At 40.9% G+C, this 18371-nt stretch overlaps 1 protein-coding gene across 1 annotated transcript in view; it reads left to right on the top strand.

The window, feature by feature from the left end:
* The window catches only part of LOC134660270 (endoribonuclease Dcr-1), a 72176-nt gene that overhangs the window by 24969 nt on the left and 28836 nt on the right, over positions 1 to 18371 (top strand). The window contains exons 17-28 of the mRNA XM_063516014.1: positions 1061 to 1154; positions 1571 to 1712; positions 2911 to 3027; positions 4309 to 4418; positions 5648 to 5835; positions 8745 to 8870; positions 9185 to 9363; positions 10955 to 11125; positions 11998 to 12124; positions 13301 to 13474; positions 14406 to 14523; positions 15683 to 15782. Coding sequence (XP_063372084.1) covers positions 1061 to 1154; positions 1571 to 1712; positions 2911 to 3027; positions 4309 to 4418; positions 5648 to 5835; positions 8745 to 8870; positions 9185 to 9363; positions 10955 to 11125; positions 11998 to 12124; positions 13301 to 13474; positions 14406 to 14523; positions 15683 to 15782 — 1646 coding nt within the window. The remainder of the gene's footprint in view (positions 1 to 1060; positions 1155 to 1570; positions 1713 to 2910; positions 3028 to 4308; positions 4419 to 5647; positions 5836 to 8744; positions 8871 to 9184; positions 9364 to 10954; positions 11126 to 11997; positions 12125 to 13300; positions 13475 to 14405; positions 14524 to 15682; positions 15783 to 18371) is intronic.

The raw sequence follows: 18371 nt of genomic DNA on the forward strand, positions 1-18371 counted from the left end.
TCAAACAGGAAGGGAACGCTGACATATGTCATCTCAATACAATTTTGCGAGATTTGGCGCTTTAAGGTTATAAATTGTATGGAGATGACTCCTGTCACCGTATCCCTCGGGTTTGAAAAATACGAGTACTATAGAAGAATTAAATGGTCTCACTGTTTTTTGCCAATGGTTTTTGGTCACTGTATTGTTGACAACCTTCCTACCTTCTACTTTTTTTTACACTACATATTAAAAAAAATCTAATAATAATTAGAGATGCCCCGAATAGTGGTCTTGGCCGAATACCGAATATTCGGCCTCTCTCTCGGCCGAATACCGAATATTCGGCATGACAAGCGAACATTTTGAGTCACAATTATTATGAAAACTCATCGCCAACAAAGCTCAACGTTAGATGACGTTAGCTAAGATATATTTTTGTTGAACAGAATTAATGAATAGAGTCAAACAAATCAGACTCATAATAAAAATAAAATGCTTTTTAACCAACAAATGCTCAAAAAATGGTCTTCGTATTTAACAACATTCCAAGAACACATTCTAAATATACCTACATAGTTTTTGGTTATTTTTATTGTGCAATTTTTCTTTTTAAGTAGGTGCAACAGATATTCGGTATTCGGCCGAATAGTAGGCAACATTCGGCCGAATACCGAATATTCGACAAAGTGGCCGAATACCGAATAGTTGCCGAATATTCGTGGCATCTCTAATAATAATGTATCTGTGCATAACGAAATAAATTAATATGAATATCTAATATTACCAATAAGAATGTAGACAGGGTATGTTAGTACAAAATGTGGGTTTAAAATCCCACCTACCTCTCTTCTACGTATAGCTTTGAGATATCCTCCTAAGGCCCTTTCAGTTCGATGATAATTTTAACCCTGTTCAATTGGAACAGAGTCGCTTTTGCTTTGTTTCGTTCAATTTTCAATCAAAGCAAAATCAATTCTATTTCCTACAATTTAGGTTCAAATTTCAGTGGCAAATTTTGGATGTTTTTTTTGTATGGCTGGGTCTAAGGAGGATATTACAGGAATGCTTCTTATTGCAGACCGCGCGAGCGTTCACGAACTGCGAGCCCATCGTGGACACCACGGACGAGCAGCTGGCGGAAGAGGCAGACGGACACACAGAGCCAATTACCAGTAAGCTTACAGTTCGATATTTTCCCAACACTCAAAATTACGGATTGAAAGTCCCACGCTACGCCTTACGCTAGATGTGGCTAGGAAATAATTTATTTTGTTCTGAATACTTGTTACATAAAATTCCTAATGACATTAAATTTACAGAAAGCGACTCAATATTCAATAAAAAACTCAAATGTCTACTTCTAGACCAAGCATGTTATTCTGTTGATGACTTTATGAAAGAGAATATGTAAATTTTACTGTATTAACAATTATTGCACGATCATTATTCATTATTTAGAGATTTGTAAACTTTGACCAATGTATTATTTTTATCTAGAATCGTAAATAACAATCTTATTTCAATTGTACCTGTGTGACCTGTAAAATACTTTTTACCAATAAAGAAACTAAACTAAACTAAACTACAGGCAGCAACGTGCTATACGCGATATCTTGCACGCTGTGGTGCGCACTGCCCGAACGATACAACACTAGAGGGAGACGGCTGCACGCCCCGCAGTTAGCGAGACAAGCGTGCGGTGTGCTCATGCGAGTACAGCAACCGGACAGGTAACTATAGCAAAATATACTATACACCAGGGATGTTGCTGATGCCGATTTTTTGACATCCGCGGACGCGGATGCGGATGTCAAGATAGGTACATAAAAAACGTCAAATATTAAATTTTAGTAATTTTTATTTCAAAAAACCGGCCAAATGCGAGTCGGACTCGCGTTCCAAGGGTTCCGTACATTACGTCCCACTCACGCTTGACTGCTCATTTCTAATAGGCTTTTTTGGCTAATGACTAAATTAACTAGCAGTCTAGCACTTACGTCGATGCTAAGACGTTCCTGTACCGACCTGTTCCACATCCGCATCCGCATGAAATCCGCATCGATTTTGTGCGGATGCGGATGTTGAAAATAATGCGGAAGTTCCGCGGTTGCAGATGCGGATGCGGATATTCGCAACATCCCTGCTATACACTATACAGACATATGTCATCACTCATCTCAATAAAATTATGCGAGATTTGGCGCTTCTAGTGTAACCTAAAACCTAGAATTATATATATTTATTAATCAATATAACTAAACTATAAAACTTAAAAGCTAAATCAAAAATACATAATACTAAACTTAAAATAAAATACTAAAAGATATCCGTTGTACCGTAGATGCTGGCAGCATTTCCTCGATGTACCACTAGACTAATTCATTGAGCGAGGAAGCTGCCAGATCTGCTGTCATCGGTGACTTCTACTAACCTTTTCGATAGCTCCTTAATAAGTTTAAGGTTATAAATTATAATCATAATCATAATCATTTAACCGCAATCCATGGTATTACAGGTGTTAACTTAGATTAGGTACAGCATGGACCCTACAAGGGCGTGGCAACATAATAATATTATACATAGGTATATAAGGGAAATTAAACTAATTAATTGTCCATAAACTCTTGCAGAGTGTATGGGCATTCGGTTAAAAGGTAAGTCTTGAGCTTATTTACAAAGAGATGATGATTTATATGGAGATGACAGCTGTTACCCTACCCATCGAGTTTGAATAATACTATAGTACTTATCCGAGATATCAAATCGCCTTCTTATGTTGAGTATGGGGTATAATTTTGTAGGGATTTGAAAATCATGTTCAGTTTTCATTGATTTTTAAATACTTTTTGTAAATGAATGTTCTTTTATTTTTCTTTTATTTATTATATTTACTTGTCTACAGAATTAAAAGCAGCATATGTTTCGCAGATTGCAAATCCCATCGTTCCCGGTGTACACGCGTTCCGGCGAAGTGCGTGTGACCGTGGCTCCCGCCGTCCACGCCGACACCAGGCTCAGTCCTCGCAGGAAGCAACTCATCACGAGGTAAGCAACTCATCAGTTGTACACGGTGTACACGCGTTCTGGCAAAGTGCGTGTGACCGTGGCTCCCGCCGTCCACGCTGACACCAGGCTCAGTCTCCGCAGGAAGCAACTCATCACAAGGTAAGCAACTCATCAGTTGTACACGGTGTACACGTGTTCCCGCGAAGTGCGTGTGACCGTGGCTCCCGCCGTCCACTCTGACACCAGGCTCATGCAGTCCCCGTAGGAAGCGACTCATCACGAGGTAAGCAACTCATCAGTTGTACACGGTGTACACGCGTTCTGGCAAAGTGCGTGTGACCGTGGCTCCCGCCGTCCACGCTGACACCAGGCTCAGTCCCCGCAGGAAGCAACTCATCACAAGGTAAGCAACTCATCAGTTGTACACGGTGTACACGTGTTCCCGCGAAGTGCGTGTGACCGTGGCTCCCGCCGTCCACTCTGACACCAGGCTCATGCAGTCCCCGTAGGAAGCGACTCATCACGAGGTAAGCAACTCATCAGTTGTACACGGTGTACACGCGTTCTGGCAAAGTGCGTGTGACCGTGGCTCCCGCCGTTCACGCTGACACCAGGCTCAGTCCGCGTAGGAAGCAACTCGTCACGAGGTAAGTAACTCATCAGTTGTACACGGTGTACACGTGTTTTGGCGAAGTGCGTGTGACCGTGGCTCCCGCCGTCCACGCTGACACCAGGCTCAGTCCCCGTAGGAAGCAACTCATCAGTTGTACACGGTGTACACGCGTTCTGGCGAAGTGTTATCGTCGCTCCCGCACACGCCGACACCAGGCTCATCAGTTATACGCGGTGTACACGTGTTCCGGCGAGGTGCGTGTAACCGTGCGCCTAAATGTGTGAAATTTGTATACTCGTACAAAAACTTTTACACTCCCCTTGCTTTTAGGTATCGTCCACGATGGTATAAAAGGGTGGATCAACTATTTCTTCTTGTTATTCTGTCCGCGGTTAGCCAAGAGATAATAGTAGCACAGTAGATGGTTAGAAGACATTGTACACCACCTTCTTCTGATTATGGTATACGAGCCTCAATGGAAAGGGTTATAACTGTTATAAGTATCACAAAAAAGCGTGTTTGGTGAATTTAAATGCCTAAGAATCAGGTTATAAAGAGTTATCCAGGAGAGCGTAACCATGGCAACGAATGACAAGAAAAAGTTGATTCACCCAAGAAATACAAGTTTTGAATGTAATATTGGAAAACCATAAAAGAGCTTAATTTTTTTAATTTTTGTGTTTGTATTGTTTTTCTATCGTACGCAGGTTCATGCGATTCGTGTTCGCGGACGTGTTGCGCGTGCGCCGCCGCGGCATGACGCTCGAGCCGGAAGCCTGCACGTACAACAACTATTACGTCGTGCCCACGGTTAAAGGTGAATAAATAATAGTACTAAAGATAAGATAAGATAAAGATAAAAATATATTTTATTGCACGGAAAGGATACAACAGTGGTTACAACACAAGTTACTGGTAAGAGTTGTGCATAACTAAATTGACATGCCGAAATTCCAGGAGTCCCCGCACTAGGCTAGGCCTGTATCGCGGGAGGCCAGATGTACATTGTATGTCATGCAAGTTAACTTAAGAGGAGAACACTAGGTACAGAAGATTCACTCCCTAACAAAACGCGTCTATTACGACAGATATGACCGCTAGGTGGCGCAGGCGCGAGCAGGCGTCCGTTCCGTAGCGGTGCGCGGCAACTATGGCTAGACACCAAAATTAGTGTGGGCCGCGTGTACTTGTAGCGACGCGACGAAATAGCAGAGTGAGCCACGCCTGGTACGGATTTGCTAAAAAAATCCTCAAGAACCCCTCACGTTATTAATGGACGCTCCCTAATTTCAAAACATTATTTATTGGAATTCTACGCAATCCTTCCTCCTTTTATTGATGTAAATGTTTTATTGTATCCAAAATATTTTTTTTGCATCGTTGACAAAAAAAATACTTTTTGTAGTAAAACGGTTTATAATAGGGAGTGTTACTGCAATGTTTTGCCGCCAGAGTGCAGCACTAGCGCCTTTCGTCAACCATAGAGTAAATAAAACATACTGTGCCTTAAACTGTTTTTTGACAAGTTTTCACAGACAATAAAATATGACATTGATACATCAAGGCGGTTTGTTTACAAAGTTCCTACTGGGCAACGCGAAAATCGAAATCAGCTATCTGCCTCTTTATCGCTCGAATATGCAAGAGTGATAGAGAAGTTAGATACCAAAATTTAGACTCTCGTTTGCGGTAGACCCTTAGATTGTGACTGATTGTGGGAGTGGCGCCCCCTACGCAGAGTTTCGCGTAATATTCCCTATTGCGAAATCATTTCTTCTTGTTTACATCGGAGACATTCGATGGCACTCAACGTTTGTTGTCAAAGAGTCTCCTTCCCAGTTATGTGACCGTGACCAAATAAAATCTTGTCAGGATATTTACCTGCGCGCGCAGCATGATAAAAATGCATTTGTATCGCTTGTCACCATGCCTGTCACGTTCTAACAAGTATGCAAGTGGTAAAATGACGGGCATAGTGACAGGCCATAAAAATGGAACCATGCTACGCCCGCAACAAGTGTATAAAATACTGTTAAAATTGAACAGTAAACAACCCAGATGGCAGCACCAAAGTGGACATCGACTGGAAGTTCCTGGAGCAAATATACCAGTACACGGAAGAGAAGGCGCACGCAGAGCTGGAGAAACCGGTTCTATGGACGGAAGAAGGGAAGAACGAAGAAAAACGGCCCGGGGAAGGCGAAGTATGGGCGAGGAAAGAGGATGACACTAAAGTAAGTATATATTACTAAGATGGTATTTCTAGCCGGTGCTGTGGACGGAAGAAGGGAAGAACGAAGAAAAACGGCCCGGGGAAGGCGAAGTATGGGCGAGGAAAGAGGACGACACTAAAGTAAGTATATATTATTAAGATGGTATTTATGTAGAAGCCGGTGCTGTGGACGGAAAAAGGGAAGAACGCAGAAAAACGGCCCGGGGAAGGCGAAGTATGGGCGTGAAAAGAGGATGACACTAAAGTAAGTATATATTATTAAGATGGTATTTATATAGAAGCCGGTGCTATGGACGGAAGAAGGGAAGAATGAAGAAAAACGGCCCGGGGAGGCGAAGTATGGGCGAGGAAAGAGGATGACACTAAAGTGAGTATATATTATTAAGATGGTATTTATGTAGAAGCCGGTGCTATGGACGGAAGAAGGGAAGAACGCAGAAAAACGGCCCGGGGAAGGCGAAGTATGGGCGAGGAAAGAGGATGACACTAAAGTAAGTATATATTATTAAGATGGTATTTATATAGAAGCCGGTGCTATGGACGGAAGAAGGGAAGAACGAAGAAAAACGGCCCGGGGAAGGCGAAGTATGGGCGAGGAAAGAGGATGACACTAAAGTAAGTATATATTACTAAGATGGTATTTCTAGCCGGTGCTGTGGACGGAAAAAGGGAAGAACGAAGAAAAACGGCCTGGCGAAGGCGAAGTATGGGCGAGGAAAGAGGATGACACTAAAGTAAGTATATATTATTAAGATGGTATTTATATAGAAGCCGGTGCTATGGACGGAAGAAGGGAAGAACGCAGAAAAACGGCCCGGGGAAGGCGAAGTATGGGCGAGGAAAGGGGATGACACCAAAGTAATTATTAAATTATTAAGATGATATTTATATAGAAGCTGCCTATTGACGGAAGAAGGGAAGAACGAAGAAAAACGGCTCGGGGAAGGCGAAGTATGGGCAAGGAAGTAGGATTATAACTAAGCATTTAAATTATGATTGTTTATTATGACGACTGGTCTGGCCTAGTGGGTAGTGACCCTGCCTGTGAAGCCGCGGTCCTGGGTTCGAATCCCGGTAAGGGCATTTATTTGTGTGATGAGCACTGATATTTGTTCCCGAGTCTTGGGTGTTTTCTATGTATTTGTGTATTTGTAGATTGTATATATCGTTGTCTGACACAACACAAGCCTTCTTAAGCTTTCTGTGGGACTTAGTCAATCTGTGTAAGAATGTCCTATAAATATTATATCTTTTATTATTTTTTAAAAAGCAGAAACGTCTGCGATCGATGCTATTAAGGTTAGAATAAATTTAAAAGTGGAAAAATTACTGTCTTGGGTGAGACTTGTACTCACGGCCTCTGGATCCAAAATTAAAAATAGTATGGGTAGCGCATCGTAACTGGTGAATTTCCAATATGACTTGGAACTCCGGTAGCCGTTCAAGAAGTGTAACGCTTTTACGGTAGATGTTGCTCGGGTACCCTTGACCCATATGGTGGAAAGATGTGCTGGCTATGGACATAGAGAAAAAAATACATAGAGTGCTCACTCCATACATCAGTTTTAGTACCAAAAAGACTTTTAGCATATTGTCAAGTTGCAGTACTGATAGTTCCGCTACTCGATGCTAGATGTAGACACTGAAATTAATAGTCTGAACTGATGTATGGAGTGAGCACTCTTGTCTTACTATATTTCTCTATGCTATGGATGAGGTCTTGGTGGCTCAGATGGCAGAGCGCTGGAGTATCTATCCAGAGGCCGTGAGTTCAAGTCTCACCCAAGACTTTTTCGAGGAAAGAGGATGACACTAAAGTAAGTATATATTATTAAGATGGTATTTATATAGAAGCCGGTGCTATGGACGGAAGAAGGGAAGAACGCAGAAAAACGGCCCGGGGAAGGCGAAGTATGGGCGAGGAAAGGGGATGACACCAAAGTAATTATTAAATTATTAAGATGATATTTATATAGAAGCTGCCTATTGACGGAAGAAGGGAAGAACGAAGAAAAACGGCTCGGGGAAGGCGAAGTATGGGCAAGGAAGTAGGATTATAACTAAGCATTTAAATTATGATTGTTTATTATGACGACTGGTCTGGCCTAGTGGGTAGTGACCCTGCCTGTGAAGCCGCGGTCCTGGGTTCGAATCCCGGTAAGGGCATTTATTTGTGTGATGAGCACTGATATTTGTTCCCGAGTCTTGGGTGTTTTCTATGTATTTGTGTATTTGTAGATTGTATATATCGTTGTCTGACACAACACAAGCCTTCTTAAGCTTTCTGTGGGACTTAGTCAATCTGTGTAAGAATGTCCTATAAATATTATATCTTTTATTATTTTTTAAAAAGCAGAAACGTCTGCGATCGATGCTATTAAGGTTAGAATAAATTTAAAAGTGGAAAAATTACTGTCTTGGGTGAGACTTGTACTCACGGCCTCTGGATCCAAAATTAAAAATAGTATGGGTAGCGCATCGTAACTGGTGAATTTCCAATATGACTTGGAACTCCGGTAGCCGTTCAAGAAGTGTAACGCTTTTACGGTAGATGTTGCTCGGGTACCCTTGACCCATATGGTGGAAAGATGTGCTGGCTATGGACATAGAGAAAAAAATACATAGAGTGCTCACTCCATACATCAGTTTTAGTACCAAAAAGACTTTTAGCATATTGTCAAGTTGCAGTACTGATAGTTCCGCTACTCGATGCTAGATGTAGACACTGAAATTAATAGTCTGAACTGATGTATGGAGTGAGCACTCTTGTCTTACTATATTTCTCTATGCTATGGATGAGGTCTTGGTGGCTCAGATGGCGGAGCGCTGGAGTATCTATCCAGAGGCCGTGAGTTCAAGTCTCACCCAAGACTTTTTCCACTTATATATATATTTCAGTCAGATAACCAGGACAAGAGAAAAGTGAAGAAGATGGATAACCCCCAGCTGAAGCCGGGAGAGGTGTTCGTGTTCGACCCGGAGAAGTACAGGGAGGCGGTCGTGACACCCTGGTACCGGAACCAGGACCAACCCCAGGTACATAAGACAGACAGACTGACAGATAGACAGAAAACAGTAGATTGTGTCGCAAGGGAGCAAATTTAAAATATTTACGGCAGGCGTACTTTGAATCCTAAACGAAGCGAAAGATTCTATAATAGAATCTCGTGAGTAGCGAGGGATTCAAAAGTAAGTAGAATCCTGAGCGTAGTGAGGGATTCAAGTGGGTTACGCCGTGTGTCGTGTACTTATTGTGTACTGTCTTTTTCGCATTATTTCATCTCCTGGCCGGTTTTTATAAAATGGTAATAATATCTATAATAGACTTATCACTGTATCTTCTCTTCCAGTTCTTCCTAGTAGCCGAAATATGCTCCAACCTGACCCCGGACTCTGAGTTCCCATCGGACACGCACACAAGCTTCAGGGACTATTACAAGAGCAAATATGGCGTCACACTCACACAGCCGAACCAGCCTCTGTTGGACGTGGACCACACTAGTGCCAGGCTCAACCTGCTCACGCCCAGGTAAATAAGATAAAGATAAGATAAGATAAAGATAAGATTGAGCCCAGACTCTTGAGTTCCCGTCGGACACGCACACAAGCTTCAGGGACTATTACAAGAGCAAATATGGCGTCACACTCACACAGCCGAACCAGCCCCTGTTGGACGTGGACCACACTAGTGCCAGGCTCAATCTGCTCACGCCTAGGTAAATAAGATAAGATAAGATTTACCTCAGACTCTTGAGTACCCGTCGGACACACACACAAGCTTCAGGGACTATTACTAGAGCAAATATGGCGTCACACTCACACAGCCACTGTTGGACATGGACCACACTAGTGCCAGGCTCAACCTGCTCACGCCCAGGTACCTATTTATTATTATTGTGAGTCCATTTTGTCCCACTGCTGTGCTAAGTGCTGTGTAAAGGCTTCCCTCCTATTCTTCCACGTATCCGTATCCTCGGAATTCTCCCACAAGTTTTTCAATGGCGTCAAGCTCGTCCCGTCTTATAATTTGTGGGACCCAACAGGCGGCTGTTTTGGCCCACGGGTCATCTGGCTCAGTCTCAGCTACATCAGTTATTCCATGTTTGGAGAGTAGGTAGTATTGTATTTTTAACTAGCGACCCGCCCCGGCTTCGCACGGGTTAACAAATTATACATAAACCTTCCCCTTGAATTACTCTATCTATTAAAAAAAAACTGCATCAAAATCCGTTGCGTAGTTTTAAAGATTTAGATCTTTAAAACTACGCAACGGATTTTGAGCATACATAGGTAAGGACTAGGGAGAGACAGCGGGAAGCGACTTTGTTCTATACTATGTAGTGATGTGATAGATTACTTTTACGCTCAGAATATTACGCTCCATAGCTCGCTGTCAAACCTTGAGTTTGGTTTTTTGAACCTTTAGGTACCTAAGATAAGATAAAGATTGACTTAGAAACAGAACCTCATCTAACACCATTATGTCAAGATGTTTAAGGGCTCATTTAGACGGCGCGCGAACTCGTATACGATTTTAGTTACATTGCGGACCATTGAGGTTACGTCAATTCAGCCGACCGATCAAATGACGCAATGTAATGATACTCACATGCGAGTTCTCGCACCGTCTAAATGAGCCCTAAGTCAAGACGTCTAAGGTGACTTTCGGATGGCAAATGCAGCTGCATTGCTGTTGCGATATTACTGCTGCAGCGCCTTATGGCATCTTTTTCAGTTTATAACTTGTTTTTTTGAAGTGAAAACTTCTTTAGCGGCGCTGAGCACATTTTTGTGATGGGGAAAAAATGTTAAACTCGTAACAGGTGTCACGTGACCGTAAGACGTAAGACCGACACGTGACCTGATCGAAAAACTGTTACTTCAATGTCATTGAGTTTTTCTTTATTGATTTAAATGCCATCTAGTGAGTTTCCCTCTAACTGGTATTAATATAACTCGAGTACTAACAGTGATGTGCTTAGGGGTTTCAAGTAATGCGACGAAATAACGCTAGATGGCGTTAACCTCAATTATACATAGTAGACATTTTGCAATGGTGATTGAGTTTTCAGTTTCATTTCTGCCGGCACTCCCTGAGTGCAACCCGTTTTTTTTTTCAGATACGTGAACCGCAAGGGCGTAGCCCTGCCCGTGTCCTCGGAGCGCACCCGGCGCGCCAAGCGCGACCGGCTAGACCAGAAGCAGATCCTAGTCCCGGAGCTATGCACCGTGCACCCTTTCGCGGCGCCACTGTGGTTCGCCACCGTCGCTTTACCTTGCGTACTCTACAGGTCGGTTAAGGCATAGAGAAAAAAAATCAAAGAATCATAGACAGGGGTCGGACAAAAAGTGCGGATGACGTAAAAATGACGTAATCTGGCACACAGGATGATGTTTGAGTTTGTTTTGTATTTAAACTTCCGTGTGACATGTAGTAACAAAGTAGTATTAATGAAGTAACAAAATAATCGTAAATAAATCCATGGAATTAATAATACAGGTGGTAGGGTGATGTAGTGAATAAATTAAATTTCACGAAACTTGCCACAATATTCGAGTAAAGATGACATTTTAGAGCGTTTTCTTATACATTAGTAAATATAAATTTTAGCTAAATATAATCGTGAAGATACAATAGCTAAACAATAACGTCAAAAAAAAAAGTCAATTTATTGTTCATCTGATTGACAATGTGTCAGTCAAAAACGTACTTACTCATTTCAAGTGGCGATATCGTTTAATAAAGAGGTTGATAAATGATAAGTGATAATTGTTTATGAAAATAAAAAATACTATTTGAAATCATCCTATAAGTGGTTTGACGTCATCCGCACTTTTTGTCCGACCCCTGATCATAGATCATAGACTCCATACATCAGTTTTGGTACCAAAAAGACTATTATTTTCATAGTCGACATCTAGCATTGAGTAGCGGAATTATCAGTACTGCTACTTGACAATAGATGTAGCACCGACCGGAAAGTCTTAAGTATATAACCCCATAAGCGCCATACAGGACTGACACATGACTGACAATAGTCTGTGGTGAAGTTGAGTACTAATTATGCCACACGCTTTACACGTACGTTTCATTTCTATTACTTCTTTGTTTTGTGTAGTTTTGAGACCCTAATCATTTTTTTAAATTGTTTTTTGTCCTCAGAATAAACGCACTGCTAATAGCAGACGAGATACGTCGCGGCGTGGCGGCCGGGGTCGCGCTAGGGGTCCCAAGAGTGGGTCCGGGGTTCCAATGGCCCCCGCTTGACTTTGGATGGAGTCTAGCTGAGGTACGCACTAACCTCGAAATTACAAAAAAATGGCTGTCTAAATGCCACTTGCACCATTCCACTAACACGGGGTTAACCCATGGAACCTGGAGTTACCATGGTTACCAGTACAATTTGACACTGGGTACTGGGTTTAACCGCTTAACCCCGGGTCAGTGGGATGGCGCAAGTGGCCCTAAGGCTAAGAAGTTTACATCTTATCAGGCATAGCACAATTGTTCAGTATAACAACCCTTTTACTCGACTTATCGCCACTTGCATCATTCGCTAACCCGGGGCTAACCGGTTAAACCTGGAGTTACCATGGTTACCAGTACAATTTGACATTGGGTTAACGGTTTAACCGGTTAACCTCGGGTTAGTGGGACGGTGCAAGTGGCGCTTATCGGGTTTGACCCCTCGATGCATCCCGTGTACTTAATGGCTGTGGCCGTGGCTGAAAAACCTGGAAAATGGGACACAAAAGTGAGAGAAAGGGGGGGGGGGGAGCATTCACTGCCACTGGAAAAGTCGCTTCCACTTCTATAAATATTTATAGAATGACCGTGTGTCGTTGACCGCAATCACTACACTTTATAAAACAAAGTCCCCCGCCGCGTCTGTCTGTTTGTTTGTCCGCGATAAACTCGAAAACTTCTGAACGGATTTTCATGCGGTTTTCACTTACACACTAATTTATTAAGGTTTTGTGTTACCCGTACGAAGCCGGGGCGGGTCGCTAGTAGTAGATAAATCTGCAATTCAATTAATTATTTTTTCTACTCCCGTACTTTTATTTGTCATTTAAAGGGTCGTGCACACACCTTTAAAACCCTACCTTATAGTTGTCAAGACAAGTCTTTAGTCTATGCCCTAAAAAGAATTTGTGCTTACATGCAGTATCTTTTTGGCGATTTTACGATACTTCGTGTAATGACCACTTAAAAAATATTGAATGAAATACAGTGTTGCCAACCTTATTTTAAATGTCATTTCTGACAAATAAGTGAACCATAGACATGTTTTTTTTTATTTCATTCATTTAGTCTTTTCGAGTATTTTTTAACTGAGTCAAAAAATACTCGTGGCGTCTTTATTAACAATTTTCGGCTTCGCCTCAAATTGTTGCTCACGCCACTCGCCTTTTTTGACCCCTCTTAAACAACGGTTGCATAAAACACTATTATCGCATTACAGGTGCTAAGCGCTGACTGTGAGAAGAACGACAAGAGAAAGGAAAATGAAGAGGAATCGAAAGATGAGGACGAGGTGGAACTGAAGGAGACAGAGCACGAGGAACAGAAAGAGACGGAAGAGCCCAAGGAAAAGACGATCAACGACATTCTGCAGGAGAAGGAAGATGCTGAGAGCGTAAGAAGGCAGAGGGAATATATTCCCATATGATTTTGAACTTTATTTCAGAGTGATAGGGTTCAATTTTGTATGATTTCTGACACCCTTATGCCTGGGTTAAAAGAAGGTTCTACATATAGACCAAACTAACTACGCACAAAGTTTGTAATGACGAAGTGTGGAAGTGAAATTTTGTATGAGAATATGATGTATATTATGGCACTCCACAATTTGTCTATTCAAAGTCGGTGCTGAGTCTTGGAACTGATGTCAATTGGAAGATTGGAACCGAAAAGCATTTCTTTGGTTTTGTTTGATTTCAAAACAATTACCATATTTCCTACATAATTGTTTTTAAATACAGCGTGTATGAAGATTATGATTAAGTTGAATGAACATGTTTTTTTTTATATGGGCCTTAGAAAGGATAAGTTTTGAATTTTAAAGATGTAGGCTATTGTATAACTTTTTTGGCCGAACTTATGTTCCTTTATATACCTTTAAACGAGCAATTGTTGTATCACTACATAGTATAAAACAAAGTCGCTTCCCGCTGTCTGTCTGTCCATATGTATGCTTAGATCTTTAAAACTACGCAACGGATTTTGATGCGTTTTTTAAATAGATAGAGTGATTCAAGAATAAGGTTTATGTATAATTTGTTAACCTGTGCGAAGCCGGGGCGGGTCGCTAGTAGTCATATATGTATATATTTCGGGGATCTCGGAAACGGCTCTAACAATTTCGATGAAATTTGCTATAGGGGGGGTTATCGGGGCCGAAAAATCAATCTAGCTAGGCCTTATCTCTGGTAAAACGCGCATTTTCGAGTTTGTATATGTTTTCCGAGCAAAGCTCGGTCTCCCAGATATTGTTCCTTTATTGTTAAAAGCATTTTTTCACCCCCGAATTCGAGTTACCGAGGTTCCACCGTGTTGGTGTGTTGTAGGGCTTCGAGATCGGCACGTGGGACAACAACATGGCGTCGTCCATCCCGGAGCCGACGGAATTTGACGAGTTTCTGGAACCGCTGCCTCCTAACCTGACCTTCTGCACTTCCGCTTCCGGTGAGCACTGATTCACTATGCATAATAGGCGTAAAATGTTTTACGTCAACCCGTAAGTGAGATTTTCTCCTCACGTAGCGGGGCAAGGCAAGACGTAAAACTTTAGACAAACCACGGGCGGTAATTCGTAAAGCCCCAGATCGCATATTTATGGCCCTCGCCTTCGGTTCGGGCCACAAACACCTGCGATCTGGAGTATTCACGAATTCACCTCCCTAGGTATGTAATGTACTACTTTACCGCCCTAGTGCGGTAATTAGCACAATACGTACCTATGTCGAAAATTTAAAGAGCCATATGTACTGTAAAACGTTGTACAGTCGACGTCAAAGAGATCTTTACGACTAACGTTACAAAAAATTATTTACACGACTTTATTGTCATAGCATTTAGGTCGTGTAAACATTTTTTTGTTACTTTGGCTGTAAATTTCTCTTTGACGTCGACTGTACAATAAACGTGCGAAATAGTTATTTTCGATACAAGTGCGAAAAAGAGGAAATTCGAAACGAGTGGCGATTTAAATCGACACGAGTTGCGAATTACCTATTCGCACGTGTATCGAACAACGTTTTACAGTACATATGGCACTTTAAAGTTTCGACATACGCACGAAAAGTGCTATTTTACGCACTAGTGCGTAAAAGTAGCCCCATATGTACTCTAAAGGTAATTCGCAACTCGTGTCGGTTTAAAACAATCCCTTCGGTCGTGTTTCATTTTATTGTCACTCGTGAATTTCTTACTTTTCGCACTTGTATCGTAATGTACAATTTCATCACACTTGAGAGGATATCTGTCTATCACGTCATATCTGTCATAATAGACGCGGTTTGTTAGAGAATCTTCTGGGCGTTTTTTTTTGTTGTCCCCTACACTTTTTTTTTCAAATTTGGGATTTTTTATGTTATTTCTACTCAGAATCACGAACTCTTTCCATCCTAATAGGCGAAAAAAAGTGTCCTAAGGTTTTTATTTCCATTCCGTCACCATTTTTCATAGACTTTGTACGGTGCTTATTAGGATAGAAAGAGCTCGTGATTCTGAGTAGAAATAACATAAAAAATCCCAAATTTGAAAAAAAAGTGTAGGGTCAACAAAAAAAAAACGCCCTTCTGTACCTAGTACTACTTATTATTTATTCTGTTGTTGTGTCTAGGCGGTGCGAACTGGTGTGACCCAGTTCAGAAGCCCAAGAGCCAGTTCAATCCTTCGAGAACGTTCTCCATGGCGGACAGCGACTGCTCCTACATGTCGAGGTAAACTGCTTCATTACAAATTTATCATTATATATAGTCCTAACCTCCTAAACAGCTTCATAACAAATTTATCATTATATATAGTCCTAACCTCCTAAGGCCCTGACATACAAACGAAACATTCAAAATTTGCCACTGAAATTTGAACCTAAATGGTAGGAAATAGAGTTGATTTTGCGTTGTTTGGAAATTTTACGAAACAAAGCATAAGCGAATCTGTTCCAATTGAACATGGTTAAATTACATCGAACTGAATAGGTACTATAGTGTTGAAACAAGTTGCTACGTTACCAAACCTTTATTCACATATGTACAGTTTCTTTTATAGGTTCTGTGATAAACTAGCGTTACTCAGTTTTCTTATGTAACAGCGACATCTTTTAGGGAATTTGTACAACAAACTAAATATACTTCATATCGGCTCGAACATACTCCCGCCTAAATGACAGAATGTCATTTCTTAATAATAAAATAAACATTACTAAAATAAAAAATCTTCTCTTCGATAGCTCATGTGTATACTGTCTTCACTTCCACCTTTCTTTTAATCGATTTAGGAACTTAGACTGCCAGGGCTTCCAGAGACAAATTCTCAAAATTGGAAGGTTTACTTCGGCACGGAGGCTATAGGAGGCGCTAGGCAAGGATTGTTTAGAGGCCATGAATCGGATGTTTGTTTGAATCTTCCTCTCTCTGTGTATCACGCTTTTGTTTCTCCTACACAAAACATTCTCAGTAGACCTCCAGCGGTTTGACGCTATCTCTCGATAATCGTCCTCTTCTTTTATGACTCCTTTCTCGTACAGTTTTTCTCCTGTCTCTCCTGTTATATGTATCTTTATCTCTATTTCTCTGAATTCTAACTTCTTTAGCATGTGGTTAATCTCATCTCTTAAGTACATGCTAATGAAAGTTCGATCTCTTTGCACGTCTTCGTGAATCTCTATTATTCTCTCTCGCTTATACTCGGGTTTGAAATCTCTGTTCGTCTCCGTATCTATTTTAGGTTTGTGCTTTGATTTTTCGCTCGTTTCTACATCTCGCTTGAATTCTTGCTTGTTTTTTATCTCGTAGCTTGATTCTATGCTCTTCAACTCCATGTTTTCTGACTCTTGAGATTGGTAAGATGTTCTTTTGTACTCTCTCCGCAGCAACGAGTGATGGCTTTTGTATATTATTTCTTGAAACTCTTTACTTAGTGAATGATTCTGCTCGCATAACTCAGATTTAGCTACTGGTATTGTGTGAAATGACTGTGACTTAACTGTGACTTGGGATTCTCTCTGGATTGTGTTTGTAGGCTCGAATAATTGGGTTGTCTCTAACATAGGTGGTAAATTAAAAATACTTAAGGTTTTTACATCTTCTTCCCATTGCTCTAGAATATCTGCCATGTCTGCTTTCAACTCAATGTACACTTCCTCGCACTCGAAATACATGTTTTGCTTAAAATACTGGAAAGCGTCTTGTTCCGCCAACTTCGCGTGCTTCACTATTATTCTATGATTTACTGAGAATCGGCTCCAATATTCTTCCAAAGACTCTATTCTGGTTTTGACATGCCCGATCGTAATCTTCTTGTTTAATAAATTTTTGAAATTTTCTCTAGCTTTTAGTATTCTACCGTACGTAAATTCTTGTTCCGTTATAAAATCTAGCAACGACATCTTGGTATTTTAGAAAACATGAAATCTCAACTTGAAATATATCTCTGAAACTCGGAATCTCTTCTCTTCTAGAAAAAGAACATGGCAGGTAGCTCATTTGCACTTTAAGGATTAATTTACACACACGTTCTCACTCAACTATTCATTCTTGTAAATTCTTGAAACATTTTTCTTGATTTTGTTCATACGACGGAAAATTCAGATGGAAAAAATATTTTTGTTTTGTTTGACGCACAGACTTGTCATTTTCGCGCTCGCGCTTGACAGACAGCTGAAGTGTGCGAAAGGGAAGCCATCACGTATATGAACATCGCATGAGTGCGAAAGAGTTGAGACTACAAATGAGAAAACGTGACCATTTTTGAGTTTGACGACGGCCGCGGACGGCCAAGAGCGTATCACCGTAATTTTCAATTTGAAAAATATACACAAATTCGGAAGAAAACTATTTGATAAAGTAATACAATGAAGATAGTGTCTTGTAGTGTACCGGATTTCAGTGTCACGGGGCCAAATAAACCTAGCAAATACTCATTTCAGAGGAATAATGATATTCCGAGCGAAATTTTCTTAACGATATTTTGTCAAATTAACAGCATAAAAAGTATAAGAAGCCGGTTTATACAGTTGATTATAAGTTTTTCTTCCTTTGTGTGCTAATATTTTATCATATTACTCAATAATTTAAAATATATTGTGTAAAAACATAAACTGTTACTTTACGCTAGGGCTTGACAAAATGTTCAGATGACAGTATCGATAACTTGTCGGTATATTAATAGCTATGTAATCATTTCTTCACAAGACATAATTAAGATATTAACCTTTATAACCGACTTCAAATAATAACGATTGTTATACCATTTTGAAGGTGCAGATGTTTAGCAGTAAATTTAAACTTCACTTTCCAACACAGTAAGAG

The sequence above is a fragment of the Cydia amplana genome, chromosome 26 (genome assembly GCF_948474715.1).
Source record: "Cydia amplana chromosome 26, ilCydAmpl1.1, whole genome shotgun sequence".
Classification (NCBI taxonomy): Eukaryota; Metazoa; Arthropoda; class Insecta; order Lepidoptera; family Tortricidae; genus Cydia; species Cydia amplana.